The sequence below is a fragment of the Pituophis catenifer genome, unplaced genomic scaffold (assembly GCF_029215685.1).
Source record: "Pituophis catenifer annectens isolate HBS135680 unplaced genomic scaffold, rPitCat1.0.hap2 SCAF_10, whole genome shotgun sequence".
Lineage (NCBI taxonomy): Eukaryota > Metazoa > Chordata > Lepidosauria > Squamata > Colubridae > Pituophis > Pituophis catenifer.
This window is the reverse complement of record NW_027256890.1, coordinates 569854-590585: the sequence shown is the minus strand read 5'-3', so window position 1 is coordinate 590585 and position 20732 is coordinate 569854. Positions and strand designations below refer to the sequence as shown.

At 47.4% G+C, this 20732-nt stretch overlaps 1 protein-coding gene across 1 annotated transcript; it reads left to right on the top strand.

Annotated features, from left to right (window-relative positions):
• Positions 1-38: 38 nt before the first annotated feature.
• Positions 39-20451, top strand: KLHL22 (kelch like family member 22). Its single transcript, XM_070951282.1, has 8 exons — positions 39-83; positions 4330-4501; positions 4874-5236; positions 6758-6923; positions 10305-11023; positions 11546-11738; positions 17227-17460; positions 19468-20451. Exons 3-8 carry the CDS (start codon positions 5010-5012, stop codon positions 19843-19845), a joined length of 1917 nt encoding a protein of 638 aa, XP_070807383.1. The 5' UTR covers positions 39-83; positions 4330-4501; positions 4874-5009; the 3' UTR covers positions 19846-20451.
• The last annotated feature ends 281 nt before the right edge of the window (positions 20452-20732 follow it).

The following is a 20732-nucleotide window of genomic DNA, read 5'->3' as shown; positions in this document are numbered from 1 at the left end:
CTTCCGCCCCGGCCGACTGCGCGGGTGGCGGGCGGAGTCTGTGGCGGCGCTGGGCGTGTCCGCGGAGCGCCGTCTCCGGCCAGGTAGGGGCGGCGGGGGAAGGCGGGCGGGGGCGAGGCCGGCCTGTGCAAAGAGCCCGTGGCCGAGGCTGGCCCGCCGGTGGGGCCGGAGAGGCGCGGCGGGGGCGGGAGGCTGGAAGGAGCCGGCAGAGCCCCCGTGGGAGCCCCTTCCTTCCTTCCTTCCTTCCTTCCAGGGAGCTGCTCCCGGCCGAGCGCGGGTCCCAAGTGCCCGGGAAGCCCCGCCGAGAGGTCGGGAGCCGGAGGAGGGTTTCGGGCGACCCCCCCCCCTCACACCGGGCCCTTTTGTGCAGCTGGGTGCAGGACCCCTCGGGGGCTCTTGGCCTCTCCTGCCGGCTGCCCCCTGGGCTGAGGTCGGGAGGGCTTCCCCGCTGCTCCCCGGGGGAGGAGGCGCCCGGGAATAGCCCAAGGAAAGAAAGCCCCCAATGGCGTTGGGGAGGGAGGGGGGGCAAAACCACAGTCCAGCCACGCAAAGCTTCCTCTGTAGATGCAGCAGGGAATGTTTGGGACGGAGCCAGGCAGGAACGGCGACCGAAGCTGCCTCAAAATGTTTGTTTTGCTAAAACGGGAGTAGTTCTATCTCAGAAGGTCCTAAACCAGGTTTTATTTTATTTATTTTATTTATTTATTAATTTAATTTGTATACCGCCCTTCTCCCGGAAGGGACTCAGGGCGGTGAACAGCCAAAATTAAAAAACATACAAATACAAAAGTTAAGATAATTAAAAAGAATTAAATCACTAGCTTCCCAATTTAAAACCCCCAAGTCCATAAAATTTAAAATCCCAATTAAGAACCGTTTAGGCTAGGCCGGCTTGATGGAATAAAAACATCTTCAGGGCTTTACGGGAGGTCCGGAGGTCCGGGATCAATCGTATTCCAGGAGGCAGCTCGTTCCACAGGGCGGGTGCCCCCACAGAGAAGGCTCTCCCCCTGGGGGCCGCCAGCCGACATTGCCTGACCGACGGCACCCTGAGGAGGCCCTCTCTGTGAGAGCGTATTGGCTGGTGGGAGGTTATGGGTAGCAGCAGGCGGTCTCGCAAATATCCTGGCCCTAAGCCATGAAGCGCTTTAAAGATGAGAACCAACACCTTAAAGCGCACCCGGAAGACCACCAGGAGCCAATGCAGCTCGCGCAGGAGAGGTGTTACGTGGGAGCGCCACGTCGCTCCCATAACCACCCGCGCGGCCACATTCTGCACCAGCTGGAGCCTCCGGGTGGTCCTCAGGGGGAGCCCCATGTAGAGAGCATTGCAGTAGTCTAGGCATGACGTGACCAAGGCATGAGTGACTGTGCACAAGGAGTCCCGATCCAGAAAGGGGCGCAACTGGTGTATCAGGCGAACCTGATAAAAAGCCCCCCTGGCCACAGCCGTCATATGCTCTTCTAAGGACAGCCGTGTCCAGCTGTGTCCAGGAGGACTCCCAAGTTGCGAGCCCCCTCTGTGGGGGTCAGTGACTCGCCCCCAATAGCCAGCGATGGCACCAGCTGGCTATACCAGGACGCCGGCATCCACAGCCACTCGGTCTTGGAAGGGTTGAGCCGAAGCCTGTTCCTCTCCATCCAGACCCGCACGGCCTCCAGACACTGGGACATCACTTCGAGGGCATCATTGGGGTGGTCTGGTTTTAACGAACAAGCTATACATTTTTGTCTCTCTACACTTTTATCACCGCAAGCATTTCATACAGGGTAGATAAAAATCGATTTTTAAAAAAAAAAAAATTAAAAATTGGATTTTCTTATTTAAATCGGATTTTTTTGATTTTTATCAAATTTATTTTAATAAAATGCTTTTGGAGTAAAAATCTAATAGTTTTCTATTTAAGATACATTAATAATTTAGTTTATTCAGCATGAAATGGAGCTTAGTTGTGTAGCATGAGGCTATACATTCTGCAATATTGGGTCTGTCAGTGAGTCAACAGCGGGTCAGAGGAGGACATTGTCTGGGTGCTAAAGATTACCAGGCATCTTGTCTACATAAATTTTATTTCCATCAAATGCCACTCTTAATTACATTCAGCAACACATCTTAAACTCCACATTCTTTTAAAACTTTCTGAATTCACATCTATTCACTTTATCATGGTTTAACATCTCTCAATATACATCATATAAATTTACAGCCTTACAATTGTTCAACAGCTTCATTTTTACCCTTCCTTTTCATCATTTTTAAACCCAAACATTTATATCATTATCCAGCTCTTGACATCAACAGCATTGCTCTACAATTTCTAAAATATTATTCCTACCTATTTCCCAGCAGGAAATGTTTGGGACAGAGCCAGGAAGAAACAGCTACCAAAGTTTTTTGGTAAGAAAGGAGTAGTTGTATCTCAGAAGATCATAAACCATATTTGTTTATTACATTTCTGAACTGCCCATCTCCTTCAAAGAGGGACTTTGGACAGTGTACAATAAAACAAAGCATAAAACAGCGTATATAAAAGTTGAAAAAAATTAAGAGGAGGCAAGAGATTAAAATTAGTTGAAAGGTTAACGGAAGGATTAACCAGCCCCATGGATGAGTACTCCCCAGGGCTCCCACTGCAAGGCCACAGAGCCACGTCTTCACTCCTTTTTGGAAAACCAAGAGAGTTGGGTTACCGCCTTACTGCCAGGGTAAGAATATTCGACAGGATGGGAGCAACAGCAGAGAATGGTCCTCTTCCTAGACTGTGCCAGTGGAAGTTCTTTAACTGACAGGGTCTGCAACATATCTGCCTGACCAGGTGGGATGGGTGGGACGAAGGCAGTTTCATAATTAGCCTAGGCCCACGCCATATAGGGCTTTGTGAGTCACAACCAATACCTTGAATTGGACCTGGAAGCAAACTGGCATCCAATGCAGCTCACGGAGCATAGGTGTTATATTATGTACCCTTCTTTGGATCCCTAACAATGGCTGCATGGCCATATTTTGTACCACATGGGGTAGCCGCAGGTAGAGCATATTGCAATAGTCTAAGCGGGAGATGACCAGGACATGAGTGATCGAGCAGAGGCCCTCCCTATCCAGGAAAGGAGGGTATATTTAGCACACCACACGAAGCTGAGCAAAGGCCTCTTGGCCACAGCTGCCACCAGATTTTTGAGCAGGAACTGTCAGTCCAGGATGACCCACAGGTTACGCACCAGATCTATATGGGGTAGTGCAACCCCATCATAAACTCCTGGATGCAGAACTCCTTAGCTGAAGTCTATTGTTCTCCATCCAGGCCCTCACAGCCTCCAGGCACTACAAAAGGGCATCCACTCACTTCACCTTGGATAGAGATACGGTATATAATCAGGTATCAGGTGGTTTCATGTAGATGTTAAAAAGGAGTAGAGGGAGCCCTGTGGCACCCCATAAGACAGAGGCTGAGAGCTGGACCTCTCCCTCCCTATCAACACTGATTGGGATTGACCTCAGAGGAAAGGGGTGAATCAGTGCAGAACTATGCATCCCACCGTGAACTCCCTAAGGCCCCCATAGTTCATGGTATTGAAAGCCATTGAGAAATCAAGAAGAGAGGATGGATGTACTATATCGATCCTGCTCTTGCCAGAGAGCATCCATGAGTGTCAATGCCATTTTGGAACCATATCCAGACCTAAAACCTGACTAAAAAGGATCCAGATAATCCATCTAAAAACTATTTAAAATAGCTTGGTGCTCTTCCAGAAGAGAGCAACACCTAAATGGCTGTGTAAACACCCAGGGCACGGCAGAGAAATAACACAAAAGCTGGAAGTTCATACCGCCCCTTAATTGCTCCCCAAATGCTCCCACGTTTCTGGCAAGTCCTAGAGCAGAGTGATAACAAACCCCCACAAAAACCTCAAGCAGCCTCTGGCTGCAATTAGTCCAGCCCAGTGCTGTCTGCACTAAGGCTGCACGGCAATAAATCCAAATGTGTTTAGCAAATCAAGGAGTTCAGGGAGCAAAAGATCTAAGTAATTAGTCCAGAACGCCAAAAGGAATGCAAGGACTCTTGGCAAGTTCAAACGTTGGCACGCAACACTTCAGGAACTCAGCGTTTGTTCCCAACAAATGCCCCTCCCCACAGCACCTCCTTAAGTCTCGTTCCCCAGGTGTGCCTGGGTGAAGTTAGGCGGGGCACTCTCCTCCCAAGTAGCCTGCTCAGTCTGTGCTGATTATGCCTTCTCTGCACTCTCCAAGCTCTTGGATCAGGAAGGGGTGCTCCTTGCTCCTCGTCTGTCTCTCATGTTCATCCTGCCTCTGTTCCTCTCTGCCTGCAGGCCTTACTAATTCCGAAAAGCCTTGCCTGGACTGACTCTGCCCTTCCCCAGTTTCGTCCAAGGCCAACGGAGCCGCCCTCTCAATCGCTGTCAGTTCTTGTTCCAGCTTATCTTCCTCCACTGATTCAGACTCCATCGGGAGCATGACAGGCTGTTACAGAATATTGATCAGGTCTCTGTCTTCTCCTTTGACCAGGCCAAAATGGCTGGGGGCAGGTGGCAGGGTCCATGGACTGAAGATGAAAGCAGCCTAATGTCATCCCTGGACTCCATCATCAGTGAGGTGTCCTTGGTTGTAGAAGAAGACTTGTGTCAGTGGAAGGGGGGAAATAACACCAGAACAGCTAAAGATAAGTTTAGGCTGCCTCTGAGGCAGGACGGGGTGAGCCAAAGACTATCCAAGTGGTAGACAAACCATTTTCTGTGAGAAGGGCCACCAGCCTTCCATGCCTTTTTAGAGCCACAAAGCTCATTGATGGGGGGTTGCATTGGGCTGCCTTTTTGTGCCAAAATGGTTGGATTCCATTAATCTCTTTCTTTGTAGATAAGAACCTGCAATTTGTGTTCATGGCAATGGGCAATGAAAGTTTTGAATGAGGAAATTGGCCTAACAGAAACCAGTTGCTCCTCGGGGAACCCCAGTTGCTGTGCTCTCTGATTCCCAAGAGGTTCTGCCCAGGATGGCAGGTCAGCAGGAGGAGACGGAGCCTCTCAAGATCCCCCTGGAGCCTTTCACCAAGAAGTGCTCCAGCAAGACCTACCATAGCGCTGGGCACTCCCAGACTCTGCTGAGTGGCCTGGGGGCTCTCCGGGACCGCGGCATCCTCTTTGATGTTGTTCTGCATGTAGAGGGGAAGACCATTGATGCTCATCGAATCCTCCTGGCTGCATCCTGTGATTATTTCAGGTCTGTGCCTGTAACAAAACTAAAATCTGAAATTGCTGGAAATGAAAAGTAAACATGGCTGTTTGAAACCTTTATATGCTTAATGATTAAGCAAAGCTTCATCTAATCATTAGATTTAATCAAATTTAATCAAACCAAATTTAGCATTTATCTTCCCGCTTCTTACCTGTAATGCTGTTTCTGCCTGTTTAAGGAGTATTTGCAAAACGTGGATGTTGCTTGGTCCATTGCTTTGGCAAGGTTGTGTTTGTGTCTTCCTTTACAAAACTCTGCAATGGAATCAGTCAAAGGGAGCGTGAAGGAACCCGTTCTCTTTTCAGTGCAGGATGCTGACATGATGGGACGCTAATTATGGGATACTCAGCCGATAATTAGAAGCTTTACCTAGAAAGAACTTCAAGCAACTGAATCCATGTTTTCTCTTACATAAACAGCTCTCACAATGGGCATCTAAAATTGCCGTGCGCTTTCCTGAACTTAGTTGTAGCATATTCCCTGGAGGAAACAGAGCATTTGCTCCCTTCCATTTCCAGTGGTGTGGACTGTAATTATGCTTCCCTGTAATCTGTAGTTTGGGGAGCATGGGGGCTTAGTGATTAAATATGCTGAGCTTGTCAGTTGGAAAGTTGGCTGCCCGGGTTTGAGACCTGAGTGCTGCACTATGCGGTGAGCTCCTGTTACCTGCCCCGGTTCCTGCCCATCTAACAGTTCAAAAGCACGCAAATACAAGTAGATAAATCCCATTTTGATGGGAAGGTAACAGCATCCCATGCACCTCATTGTGTAGTCATGTTGGTCACATGACCATGGAAATACCTTCAGATAATGCTGGCTCCCTCAGGCAAGAAATGGAGATGAGTACCCCCCCTTCCCCCCACAGAGCTGGATATGACTGGATAGGGGAAACCCTTTACCTTTTAATCTGTAGACTAAATATGCTCCCTTCCTCCCATGACTTAGTCTCCAGGTCTTCTCTTCCCATCGCAATCCTGGCAGTTCTTCTCTTATGCATCACAGTCTGTCACCCTTAAAATGCGAGGGATGGGATTCCAGATTCTGGAGAATCTCACCTGCACAGAATAGAGCCAAGCTTTTGTTTCCTGTAATCGGAGCATTGGGCATCTGTTAATGCAACCTGGCTTTGAATTGAGTTCCTGCTTCAGGTTCTCTTTGTCACGTACTAAGGCCATGCATCCCATGCCTTTGTGCTGTATCTCTGTCATCCTGATCTCACTAGGGCTCTCTGCTATCACTTAGCAAAGATGATGGCTCAGAGAGAAGTTGCAGACGTGGCAAGCTAGTTGTGTGCAGAGGAGGTGATGTTGTGGAACCCAGCCTGACATATCATCCCACACATGCCTGACTGGACCATAAGAGTTGGGTCCTCCTGTCAGCACATCTCGCCTTGCCACCTCTTTGGAAATAGGGCAGCGCAAGGATGAGTTTAAAAACTGCATTTTGGGATGTTCATTATACTTTTCATTGGGAGAAGTAACTGAAAGAATATCTTTCCTTTTGTAGGGGAATGTTTGCTGGGGGACTCAGAGAAATGGAACAGGAAGAAATTCATATTCAGGGCATATCTTACAATGCCATGTGTAAAATCCTGAACTTCATATATACTTCGGACCTGGAACTTGGCCTAAACAATGTGCAAGAAATTCTAGCTGCATCCTGTCAACTACAGGTGAGCTTTGGCAGCTCTAAAAGATGTGAGATGTGTTGGGGAAGAAGGGCAGCTTCCTCATGTATTAAGAGAGATCAGAGAGTTTTGTCGGCCTGCAACACAGCACACTTCTCAAGAACAGCACTATGAGCCATAGATAGTCAAGACAGTTAGGGAACTGTCTAGCATATGAACTAGTGTGATAAAAAATAGCTTTAAAATTTTTGAAATTCCTTTACATGATAGTAATAAAAAAGATCCACAAATCTACTGGATCGTAGTGAAATCTGGTTATATGAACCTCAGGGTACCCTACCTCTATTTGTAGCCCATATAACAGCCCTTCCAGCCCCTCCCATTTTGGATCACCAGCCCCATTTTGGATCTTGCTGCCTTCCCACATGGTAAAAAAAAGTGTCCCAGCCTCCCAAAGGTCGCCCTTTACTGCCCTTCAGGAGGGCGAACAAGCAGGGCCTCCACAGTGGATCTCAGCCTGTGGGCAGAATTAGAAATGCCATGCTTTTGGCACGTAAGAGTACTTTCAGTTGAGCATGAACCTGGGCTGGTAAAAATGCTGTGCTATGTCCTGGCCCTTCTTCAGAGAGGCCCAGTGGTGAAAACGCCCAAGCTGTGTCCGTAGGTCAAAGGCTGGGCTCCTCTAGACCTCTTGGGGCCTGAAGTGGATCAGAGGGGCCTGGATGCTAAAACAGAAGCAGTGCAGAGGCTCCGTAAGGATTGGCAGGAGAATGCCTTGAAGTCGGAAAGACTCCTAGAGCTGAGGAAGCCTGAGGAAGCTGAGGCCTTTTCTGGCTCCCTGGGTTGAGCCCTGGTGCAGGTCAACAGATCCTCAGCTCCAGTTGCTGCTTCTAAATACCATTTTGCAACAAGGCCTCTCATCCAGGATCTTATCATAGATGAAAGAGTCAACTTGACATGCCTAAATGAACTGGGATGAACACTCCCCTCTTGGAAGATGCTTCTACCTGGGTTTCAGGTGTGGCGTCAGCAGCAACTCCTGGCAGCAGTGAATTATTATTGTCGTATGGTAGTCAGAGGCCCCACAACTGTGATCCTGTTTCTGAGCTTGGGCTCCAGGGACCCGATGAGATTGTGGCTACTAAAGCAGCCTCTCCGTGGCACAGTGGCTTCCCTTCCTCCATTGGTGGCAGAGTTTCCCAGTCTTGTGGTGCTGAGAGACTTTGCATCCTTTGGCAGCTCAGGCACTTATGGCTACTCTGGATACGATTTATGTACTTCCCTTGTTGAACTGAGCAGCAATAGAAATAGATGAAATAAATAAAGTTAATATTGACCCCTTGTCATGGTCAGACCATTCTGTGACTGCTCTGGATCCCTTTGGTGTGGCTTCGCACATTAGGGAGGGGATCCCATTCAGTTGGCCTTCTCCAGGCCCTGAAAGACTCCACTGGGTTTCAGAGAGAGTTCCCTGAGGCTCTACTGCAGAATTCAAACTCAGGCCTTAGTCACTACCTAGAATGAGAAGGTGACACCTCTGGGCCTCTCCCTGTTTAGGGATCTCATAGAGTTTGCTGGCTTTCAAAAGAGCTTTAGGAAATGAAACAAAAGAGACACCTGGAGCACCACGGAGAGAGAGGAGGGAATCTGGCCTAAAACATATAAGAGTCTACATTAATGTTGTGTTGTAGTAATAAAGGTAACAAAATGTAATTATTTTTCCACTCCTATTCCATCTGCTGAGTGCTAGCCAACAGCTCTAGTTAAGGTGACCTGATATGAACTGGGAAGAAAAGAGTGAGAGGAACATCTGCAGAACTGCTGGGAGGATTAGTCAAAGTCCTTGATGAATAATCACTTGGGTCCAGTCTAAGCGTGGCCCCAATTATGCATGTTCTCTTGAGGTGATTGAGACACAATCTGGTTTAGTTATCTGTGAACGGGGTCCTCAGAATTGTGTGGCTAATTGTGTGGTTAATGAGAGCCATCTCCCCCATGGTTGGTCAAGGCCTCCTGGGAGATAATGGTAGGACCCAAGCAGCGTTGATTTCATTCTTGGGTGAGGGATGTTAAAGAAGCAGTGGTCCAACTCTCCCTCAAAAAGGCATCACTGGACCAACAGTGCTAGATAATGGCACAGGGTCCTAGAGGAACCAGATTATCTGGATTCCCTAACCAGTGCCCGGATGTGTCATTGACCATACCATACCTATGAATGTCATGAAAGGAATAATGAATCCCTTCTGGAGATTTTTTTATATGTGGACCAACTCAGGGTGCTGGGAGTGGAGTATGTGCACCAGTTGTATCTGTTTTGGGGATGAAAGGCTACCCACATTTGGACTATTGCAATCCACTGTTCATGAATCTGCCTATAAAGAGCATTCAGAAGCTACAGCTGGCCGAGAATGTGGCAGTCATGGGTGCACTTTGGTGTGCACCCACAGCACTGCTAGTGCATGAGCTACATTGGATGCCAAGTGCAAGCCAAGGTGCTGGTGTTCAGCCTTTCATGGCATCCTGTATGTTCTGACAGAATGGGCATGCTTCTGACCCTGTCAATCAAATAACGCCAGCAATTGTCAGGCTAGAAATCAAGTTTCTACTCCTACCTCAGGCACAAAGCCACCTGGGGGACTTAGGGCTGCTCATAACCCTCTCAGCCTATGGCAACCCACTTGCCAAATGGCCATTGAGGAAGATTGTCCTTTTCCCAAGAGCAAAACCAGGAAGTGAGATGAGCCTGCTGTACAATGATGACTGGTATACTTGCTTCTTTTTCTTCATTACATTGTATTAACATTTTCCGTATACTGGATAATCTTAATCCTTGTTACTGACTCAGAGTTGCCTGGCAACTGATAACACAAAATTGTTAGTTTCAAAAGCAAGAGATGCCATCCAACAAGGTAATTTCTTCATATTTCAGACTAGTTGACTTCCCAGCAGTATTCAGAATCTGGGTTACATTTGCATTTGTTTTCTCATATAAATTTAGTGTTGGGTATTTGGCACGTTCCTTATCCAAGCTTTTGGTAATAATCTTGCAATGTGTTTAGGGTTAATATAGATATCAGAGAATTGGCCCCATGGAAACCTGCTCTTGAATTGGATCCAAGATGCTCTCCGTCCTGTCCTGTTCTTGCTGATCCCTATTGCATGGCCCTGATGCTTGAAACAGCCGCTTCTTGGGAGAAAGGATTAATTGTCCTTTTCTTGCATGGATGTTCCATAGCTAATAAAGTTTTGTCATTAGTCTGATCTCAAGCCATTAAACAGATGATTTTTGCAATAGTGAGACTTACAGATTAAGTTTATTTTGATCCAATCTATGAATTTATGAGAAATTATAACGATTAGGTATATTATTTTGAAGGTTCAGAATTGCTCCTTCTGATACCACTTTCATGCCTTTCTCCTTTGTAGATCTCTGAGATCATCAAGTTCTGTTGTGATTTCCTCATGCTTTGGGTGGATGATGAGAACATTGTGGACATGTATAGACTGGCTGACCTCTTTGATTTGTGTTACCTAACAGAGAAGCTGGATTCCTACTTTCTGAAAAACTTTGTTACCCTCTCAAAGACAGAGACGTACCGCCAACTTCCCCTGGAGAAGGTCTTCACCCTCCTCAACAGTAACCTCTTGGAGGTGAACTCTGAGAATGAGGTCTACGAAGGGGCCCTCCTTTACCATTACACGCCAGAACAACTGGAGACAGATCAGGTTTCACTGATGGAGCCTCCTAAGCTGCTGGAGACGGTCCGTTTTCCTCTGATTGAGTTCCAAATTCTGCAGAGACTTCACAACAAGTTAAGCTCCTGTCCATTAAAGGAGACGGTAGCTAATGCCCTAATGTACCATAAGAACGAGTGCCTCCAGCCGGTGCTTCAGAACATGCATACACAATTGAGGTCTGAGTTCCACTGTGTGGTAGGCTTCGGGGGGATGCATTCAACCCCGTCTACTGCCCTCAGCAACCAAGCCCGGTACTTGAACCCATTTTTGGGAGAATGGAGGCATTTCACAACAGCCTTGTCTCCAAGAATGTCCAACCAGGGAATAGCTGTTCTCCACAATTTTGTATATCTGATTGGCGGAGATAACAATGTTCGAGGTTTTCGAGCAGAATCCAGATGTTGGAGGTAAGAGAGTCCCTTTCAGAAATGTATAAATATTCCCAGTGCCTGCGGTGTCTTTAACTTCGGGCAAAATAAGCCCAGGGCCCTCCCAACTATCCCAGAGCTGCCTTAAGGCCTGGCTCAGTTACTTTAGCTGGCTTCTTCAACACATCATCTTCTCGGGTGGGAAAGATGAGCAGATCCATTTTGGTAATGGAAAGATTGCAAGCACAACTGTTTTAGTACTGCGCTGTTTGAACAGAACAAAAAATAGGCCAACTGTTGTGGAACAGAAATGATTGGGAAGGAGCCGGTGACAGTGGCTAACCAGACGGGTGGCAGCAGAAGACAACACAAAGACAACATGCCACTGCTCAGTTGCTCAGTGGGAGACAGTTGTGATTTGCATAGGCAGAGTCCAAGAAACACTGGTGGCCCCCATAAGTCTCATAGTGGGAAATGGGTGGGTGGGCGGAGATTAGAGATGTGCTTAAGACCCCACCCCTGTAACCTCTTGGAGAGCTGTCTGTCCTGTTTTTTTGCAAGGTATGACCCAAGACACAATAAGTGGCTCCAGATCCAGCCCTTGCAGCAAGAGCATGCAGATCTCTGTGTCTGCGTGGTGGGCGGGGCGATCTATGCGGTGGCTGGACGCAACTACCGGCAGGACCTTCGGGAGGTGGAAAAATACGACCCCAAAACCAACAGCTGGGAATACGTGGCTCCTCTTCAGAAGGAGGTAAGGAGGGAGGGTTAGACAAGGGGGTTGCAGGCAGGTCTTTGGCCTGAAGGGGCCCCGGAGATGATGCCATGCCTAGTTGGGCTGACCCATCTGGGAACACCAAGGCAGTTTGGTGGGAGTCTTGCCCAAAGAGCTCTCCAAAGCCGGCCCTTGGATGGAATGGCCCCACTAAGAGGCTGTGCCTCTGATCTGAACAAGGCCCTCGCTAGGGGAATCAGGGTGAGGGGAGGAGGGTGGGAGGGAAAAGCTTTGGACTCCCCAGCCCTGCCCACTCCGTGGAACTTCACTTCAGGCCTCACCCTGAAGTGGAGGACCAATTCTGGATGCAAAAGCAATCCGGGGGTGCTTGCCTCTCGGAGGTTAAGTGCCAACACTCAGGCCCAGGATAATTTGCCTGGCCAAATGCAAAACTGCTTCTGTGCTCTTTGTGGAGGGTTTTGATCCTTTGCCGGCTCCCAAGTGCAATGAAACACACTGAAGGGATATGAAGCAGTTAACATGGACCAAGAACAGAGTTAAATCACCTGCCAATTAGGAAAAAGCAGGCTTTTGCCTGGTAGCACAGTAAGGTATGGGGCCAGGTTATAGGTAGTCCTCACTTAATGGCAATTGGGACCAGAATTTCCCTCGCTAAGTGATAATGATTGTAAAGTTTGATGTCATTGTGAAGGAGAGTCTGGCTCTTCCAGTAAGCTAATGATAAGCAAAGCAGCCTGGGCTGGTAAGCAAGAATGCCACCTAGTTGCCATGTGCAGCCTCCAGCCAGCTTCCCCATTGACTTTGCCGGCTGGGCTCTAGCAAAAAAGGTTGCAAATGGGGATCCCAGGGCACAGAAGTGAGGACTAGTCATTAGCACCTCTCATTCAGCACTGGGCTAAGCGCGGACAATTGGTGAATGAGTGGTTGTTAAGCAAGAAAGGCCACAGAATCTGTGCCATTACAGAGAATGGTCCCATAACAGCAGCCTCTGGCGTCTTGGACTGCTCTGGGGCAAGAGGAAATGTGGTAGAAAGCCAGACAAAACCATTGCTGTAGGAGGAGGCTTTGGTGCAGGTTAGTGGAAGCAGTGAATTGCTTAACACTGGAAAAAGTAAGTTTTTCTAATCCTCTGGAATAGTTGTGAGGTGTTTCACATCAGATAGCAGCTACTGAGAATTTAATCTTTTGGTAACTTCTCAAAGAGCCTAACGTGATAAGATTTATTGAACAAAAAAAGATATAGGAATTTCAGCAACTGCATTTCTATTAGAAAAAAGTGATTTACCTCTGAAATGTCTTAGGGCAGAGACTTACTCAGTTTCTTCTTGATAAATTTCCTGTGAAGTGGAAAGGAAGTGGGCCTCTTTGTGGATAAGCCAGGCTACTGGTGGCAGCCACTTCTCTTACAATGATAATTGCAGAAGTGCAGGAGAAATGGCCCTCCCCTCTTCTATATTTATGGCCAACTGGCTGGTTTCACAGGCAGAGGTCTTGCTTGCTGATAGAAGCAGCCTTCAGATCTCTCAACCCCCCAGCTATCCTGGTCTCAGAACTTCTGAACTGGACTGGGGAAGGGTGAACCCAGGAGACGCAAGAAGGGGTCTCACCTGTGGTCCCTGCATGTTTCCCCACCAGTCCTGCAGCAAGCCTTAAGACTTTATTGGCGGGAAAGATTTCCAGTAAATTCCTGGAAGCAAGTAAACGCACAATGTGGAAGTAGTTGGCAGTTCATAACATGAATTATTAGTTAGATTTAAAGCAGCTGGTTTAGGGCAGCTATTTGCAAAATGCCACCCTTCCCACAACATTGTTGGTGCTTTGGAAGTATTAGCAGGACACTCTTGCTCAAAGGGTTCTCTGCAAGGTAGACATAGGTTTTATATGCACTAGCACAACTTTTTTGTGGAGATATCTGTGTAAATTCAACTTCTGAAATCCCTGCTGGAATGGAAGGGAGGGAGAAAGGAGTGAAGGAGAAGTCCCTACTGTGTTGCAGGTCTTTTGAATTTCCATGGCTATCCAAGCAGATCTAGATTAATGCTTTCAGAGTTTCAGGGGTGCTTTGACAAATGAGCTTGTCCTGTACATCCTTTCAAAGATAGCCCCTCTTTGAACTAGTCAGTTAACTCCCATCATCATGTTTCCAGGAGATACATAGGTCACATCAAATGAGGGAGTCAGGCAGTTTCCCACACTTTATGTCAAGCAAGAAGTCGATAGTTCAGTATGGGCAGGCGGTCGCTTTCTTGGACTAAGGGCCATTGGACTGGGCTAGCAGGTCCATTTCAGTTGTCACTTGGTTCTGAGAACAAAGCAAGGCAGTAGCATCCTAGTCAACAGTTACTCTGGTTGCAAGAGGCTCAGTAGCCATTGTTGAATTCTTGGTCTCCAGATAGAGGCTGTCGTTTTATAGCAATAGGAGTAAGAATGAGACGTCACTTTTGTAAGACTTCATACCAAACTTGGTTGTAAATTTCATCTCTCTGAATACTTAACACAGGGGTACTTAAACTTTGCAACTTTATAAACACAACTTTTTAATTGGAGACCATTTAACCAACTTTTCTTCCTGCCAATAAAATGAACATGTGCATAGGGAGTTGGATTGTTCTTTACTCCATTAGCCACCTTCAAAAGTGCCACATGCCCACTGGGGCTCCAGTCTAGCTGCACAGCCATGTCTCCACACCCTTTTGGAAGACCAAAAACGGTGAGTGCAGATCTCGCCTCAGTGGGCATGATGTTCCAGAATCGGCTCTTCTATATTCCACCAGTGAAATTCCTTGGCTGATGGAATCTGCCACATGCCCTCTGCTGGCACAGGTGTGGCAGGCTGAGCTGGTTCTTCTAATAGCCTGGACCTTTGCCATGAAAGGGTTTAAGGGCCATAACCAATACTTTGAATTAGACTTGGAAGCAAACTGGCACCTACTTTGCTCGCAGACAAGAGCCACCCTAGAGGCACCAAGGCCCGAGCCAGCCTGCGCAGCTGCTTTCTGCACCAGCCGAAGTTTTCAGATACCCTTCAAGAGCAGCCCCATGTAAGCATGTTGCAGTAGTCCAAGCGTGAGAGAGCCAGGCTTGAGCAATTGAGCACAGGGACTCCCTATCCAGGAACGGGCACAACTAGCGCACAATGTGAAATTGTGCAAAGGTTCTTCTTGCCACAACTGCCATCTGCTCATTGAGCAGGAATCACGAGTCCAGGAGAATCCGCAGACTGCACACTGTGTCTGTCTGGGGTAGTGCAGCCCCATCCAGAACTAAAGATATTAAAATCCTGGAGCCCTGGAAGCATCACATGCCCAAAGCCACTTGGTCTTACCAGGATTCAGCTGAAATTTGTTGTCCCTCCCATCCAGACCCTCATGGCCTCCAGGCACTGTGAGAGGGCAACAATCATTTGGATTATCCAGGATAGTAAGGTCAATATTGAGTCTCATCAGGGTACCAATGGTACCTCGTCCCATAGTGGAGAACAATCTCACCCCAAGACTTCATGTAGATGTTAAAAAGGAGTGGAGAGTACCAAGGCCTGCAAGCAGCGGTATGCTGGACCTCTCACTCCCTAGCAACACCGACTGGGACCAACCTTGGAGACAAACCAATGCAAGACTCCCCTGCCCAGCCCCATTCTTTGCAGCCACCCCAAAGGATACTATGCTTAATAGTGTTGACTGAGAGGTCAAGGAGAGCAAGGATGGGGGCACTAGCCCCATTCCCAACCCTAACCCATCTCCAATTACTGATTACTTAGCACTATTGATTCATTCATATTCATTCATTCATTCATTCATGGGTTTGTGTGTATGTGCGCTGCTGCCCTTCAGAAAGACTCCCAGCAATCTACAACACGGGTGTCAAACTTGCGGCGCCACGTTGCCATCACATGATGTATCACGTATTTCCCCTTTGCAGAGCTGGGGTGGGCATGGCCTGCGTATGACGCATCCAGCCTACAGGCCGCCAGTTTGACACCCCTGACCAGTGGTGAAATGTAAAATCTGTTACTAATGATTCTGTGGGCGTGGCTTGGTGTGTGTGGGGGGGTAATATGACTGAGTGGGCGTGGGCAACTTTTTTTTTTTACTTTTAAAACCATTTTTTCTACAATGTCTTCGGCTGAAGGGGTTGTAGAAAAAATGCTTTAAAAAGCCTCTGATGATCGCAGCTGAGCCACGTGATCATCAGAGGCTTTTTTTTTTTTTACATTTTTAAAGCATTTTTTTGGCCAAAGAGGTTGTAGAAAAAATATGTTTAAAAATAAAAAAAAGCCTCTGATGATTGCGCGACTCAGCTGGGCAATGGGGGGGCCAGGGATTTTTGCTACCGGTTCTCCGAACCATCTGCCTCCATCGCTACCGGATCGGATGATCCAGTCCGAACCGGGAGCATTTCACCTCTGCCCGTGACCTACAACATCAAAATCAAAATACTCACAAAGCAAATATTTGTAATAAAGTCGCCCTCATTCGTGATTTGGTCCCCCAGCCTTGTTGATTTCAGGATAGCTCAGATGTTCATGGTCTCCATGGCAACCACGGATCTATCACAAGTCATCAGTAGCCCACTACCTGTCAAAAGCCACACAGTTGATCTGGTGTATGTCTGAGGCAGTTGCAATATGATCAGGTAATGGGAGATATGAATACCAGTCATGCCGCGAGAGATCAGTCTCTGATTGCTTTTGAACTCACTGGTATCCCTCTTCCCCCTGCAGGGAGTTAAGGCTATTTGATCAACCCACTCCAAATGAATAATGGATCCTATGGATTTCCAGAGGAAGCTTGGTGGGTGGCTTAGCTGAGGCCTTAGGCACTGCCTGGAACGGGTGAATGGTTGGGGCCTTGGGGCATATGACCCCTTCGCTTTGAGGAATATTCCAAGTATCTTGGAGTTGGACTCTAACTGGGCAAGTCTGGTTCCTGGAGCTCAGTCTTGTGGCACAATCTGGGATGAGCCAGTGACTCTTGAAGAAATAGAGTTTATGAACTACCAATTTGGTCACATGCTTGTTAGATCTTGGTCTCTCCTGGGTTATAAACATGCCCTGGATTGTGGGATCTGAGGCTGTGATGTTGCCCTCTTTGAAGATTGTTGAGAAGGTGATCAGACTTCAGCTGCAGAGAACCCTGGCAGTATGTGAGCTGCATCTTACTTCAATGCATAGAATGGCTAGACTACTAAACTACTGTAGGATGTAAATTGGGTGCAGAAGGGGGTAGGCTATGCAGATGCAGGTTACAATTGACAATTGTGATGTGCTAAAAACCCAGTGTATTGATTGGGACCTTCTGAGCTTATGCCTTTTAATAAAATATGTTAATCAGAAAAGGCGCTACCAGACTCCTGATTTTTTTGTTACCAAGGCTAACCTGGCTACCCTCCTCCTGTGTTTTCCAAGAGTACCTAAAGGTCCATTGAGGGCATGGTGGGGGAGAGAAAACCAAGAGTGTAGTGTAGTCTCCCTCTCTGCTACTTCTTGCTTTCTGTCCCATTGATATAGGTCTATGCCCATGCAGGAGCAGAACTGGAAGGCAAGATCTACATCACTTGCGGGAGGCGAGGAGAAGAGTACCTAAAAGAGCTGCAGTGCTACGATCCGACCACCAATCGCTGGGACATCTTAAGCGACAGTCCCATCAGGAGAGCCTGGCACGGGATGGCTGCGCTGATGGGAAGGCTCTATGTGATTGGAGGCAGTAACAATGACTCCGGCTACAGAAGAGATGTTCACGAGGTGAGGCAGCCTTTGGCTTGACTAATGGCATTTTTATTGCACACTGCTGATATTTAGACCAAAAATCTAACAATCAAATAGAAACATCAAGCACCCCCAAAATACAAAACACTTGCATACATTACTTGAAACTACTGTGTTTCCCCGAAAATAAGACCCTGTCTTATATGTTTTTGAACCCTGAAATAAGTGCTTGGCCTTATTGCCATGCGCTCAAAAGCCCGATTGGGCTTATTATCAGGGGATGTCTTATTTTGGAGAAAACAGGGCATTAACCAAATATAATGCCAATAAATTTTCATCGAGTCCCCATGGCACCCAGTCATTCCCCAAATGCCCTTTAAGAAATTCTGGAAGATCAGCCTTGTTTCCACAGGGAACCTTCCTAAGTAAAGATGCCATGCCTGAAGAACACATGCTCTGGCTTCAGGTATAAAAGACACAAAAATGAAGCTAGCAGAGAACTCCTTGCTAGGCTCAGCTTCAAACCTGTTTTTTCCCATCCAGACTTGAGCGAAATCCCAGGACAGGACAGCACCTACAACTAAATGGGGGAGGGGGAGTGAACTCCATGGATTTTCCTTCCGTGCCAAATTTGCAGTTGAAATAGGAATGGAGACATTGTAGGCCCATGATCCCAAATCCCAGCCCTATTAGGCAATTGGGAGCCATATTAAGCAAGTAAGGAGAAACTTAATAGTGATAGTGAGAACAATTAACCAGTGGAACAGCTGGCCTTTAGAAGTTGTGGGTACTTTATCACTGAAGGTTTTTAAGAAGAGACTGGACAGCCACTTGTCTGAAATGGTGTAGGGCCTCCTGCTTGGGCAGAAGGTTGGACTAGAAGACCTCCAAAGTCCCTTCCAGCTCTATTCTGATTGATGGTTAATGTTATTAAAAGCAGCTGAGAGATCAGGTGGGCACAAGGGATGTGCATTTGTCCCTAGGAGTCCTCCAGATCCATCAGGTGCCTGGGGTGGCCTGGTCAGGACTTTAATAAATGTTTCTAAAGGTTTATTAAAATTTGCCCATAAATACTTACCACATGACCCCAATCAGCCAGTTGAGCCCCAACGAGAAAAATTCATTCCAGAAGCGAGACTCGGGAGGAAGCTTGGAAAAACAGGTCCGTCTTATAGCCCCCACTCCCCACTCTTTGGAATCCTCACCTCTGTTCTGGGATAATTAGCAAGGGGAAATCAATGTTTGTATTCACAATCATTGGAAAGGAAGAAATTACAAGAGAATAAGCAAGCACACAATGGAGAACAAGGCATTAAAAGGAATGCCTTAGCCCCAACTTAGGAGCCAAAAGAAAGCCTTTGAGAGAAACTGATTAGGGTTGTGCCAATTTCAAAGAGCAGGGCAAGTTGACTGAAGGCTGCCAAGATGAACTTGTTAACCTGTGATGAGCACTTTTTAGGGCAGCACTTAGAGCTGCTTAAGATAATTTAAGCCAATGTTTCTCAACTTTGGTCCCTTGAAGATAGGTAGAATTCAATTCCCAGAATTCCCCAGCCAGTCTTCAAGCAGTCAAGTTTGAGAAACAGTCTTCCCCCTCTACAAGGGAGGAAAATCTATGAAGGGAGAAAAGGATGGGGACCCCCCCCCCCCCACACACAAATTGGGAGTTAGGCAGTCAGGCACAAGACACTCTCCCCCCCCCCAACTGCTCCAGAGCAAACATGATCATCTGCGTCTGTTGGGTCAAACATTTGGGAGTAGCCTACAGTCACCGCACAGGCCAAGCCCAGTGTATGGAAATTGGTTATCTGGTGCCAAAACCTCCAGTGCCAGTCCAAAGACCAGAGTGGTGCCCAATGAAAGCTGTGTTTACACTTTTCTGTAGTCCACAGTAAAGCAAGTTGCTGGCTTTCAGAACTGGTATGGCAACTTTGTGGGGTGTTTCCAGTAACCCTGACCCCAAGAGTGCTTATTCTCAAGCTCAGAGAGCCGTTCCCAAATGCTCTTCCTAAAATGACCACTCTTAATGTTGTTTTCTACCAGGTTGCTTGTTATACCCCAAGCAGTTCTCAATGGACAACTGTCCGTCCTCTTCATGCTGGTCACGGTGAGCCTGGCATTGCTGTCCTGGGCCACAGGATTTACGTCTTGGGAGGGAGATCTCATAACCGTGGGATCTGCATGGACTATGTCCACATCTACGATGCCGAGAGAGACTGCTGGGAAGAGGGTCCCCAGTTGGAAGATGACATTTCCGGGATGGCAGCCTGCATCCTTACTTTGCCAAGGGTGATTCTCACAGAGGGCGAAATGGGTGTGTCTGACGGACAGCGCAAGAGAGTCCAGGATTACTCAGGTGTGTCTGCTGAGGTCCTGAGAATATTAGATTGGGAGGAATTTGAGAGCATGAATGATAATTAGATATTATTTGGGGGTCAGCTTTTCTTATTTGGGCTGCCATCAGAGCTCCACCAACCTGGAGGAAGCCTGATGCCATTTAGTAGTAATTGAGCAGGGCAACAGCCATCGCAAGAAACATTTTAAGGTACAGTTCATTAAACAGATGAAGGTTCTTTGATGAGAAGCGAAACATCGTCCAGTTGCCTTTTGCAAAAGCACTTTTGAGACAACCACAACCTGGATGACTGAGGGTATCTCCATAAATGTATAGCTCATTGCTTGGCCAGTGGAAAACCTCCAGAAAAAATACAGTATATGTCTTGGCCAATCAGCCAGTCTTCAAATTATTTGCTGACTAAAAGCTGACAAAACCTCAGAAGTTTAACAGTAAAACAGATGCATCAAATTATCTAGGTATTAAAAGCTTACAGTGCTGCTTAATTGATCACAGAATCCGCGTTAAAGATTGGCATCATATTTTGGCTTTGTTGCACACAACCATGACTCCACGTGTCCATTATCCGTGAACCACTCACGATAGTCACTGCATTTCATACACACGGGAAGAAAAACACCAGCCTGGTTTTTTTCCATATTTATTTTATTTTTAAAAAAATTGCATCAGGTTTCCAGTGTACCAAAGCAGCCTTTCCTCTGGACTAAGCAGGGGACGAAGCTGCCGGGCTTAGGGCAGCCAGAGACAAAAGATCCTAAAAAGTCGATTCTGGCCCCTTGGAAGAGACATGGCAGGAGGATGCCGCTTTCGGTCCACCTTCTCGGACGTTTCCTTTGCCTCTCAGTGAAAGCCGCGTGTCTGCAAAGGATTACTCCTTGCTTTCAATCGTTTCTCCATCGGAATCTGCTCGGGGGGTTCCAGAAACGTAACAGCTCAGCCCTCGGGCCACCCG

Coding starts and splice junctions, on each gene's coding strand:
- KLHL22 (XM_070951282.1), top strand. CDS start 5,010: ATGGCAGGTCAGCAGGAGGAGACGGAGCCTCTCAAGATCCCCCTGGAG. Junction 6,924..10,304: donor CTGCATCCTGTCAACTACAG/GTGAGCTTTGGC, acceptor TCTCCTTTGTAG/ATCTCTGAGATCATCAAGTT. Junction 17,461..19,467: donor ACAGAAGAGATGTTCACGAG/GTGAGGCAGCCT, acceptor GTTTTCTACCAG/GTTGCTTGTTATACCCCAAG.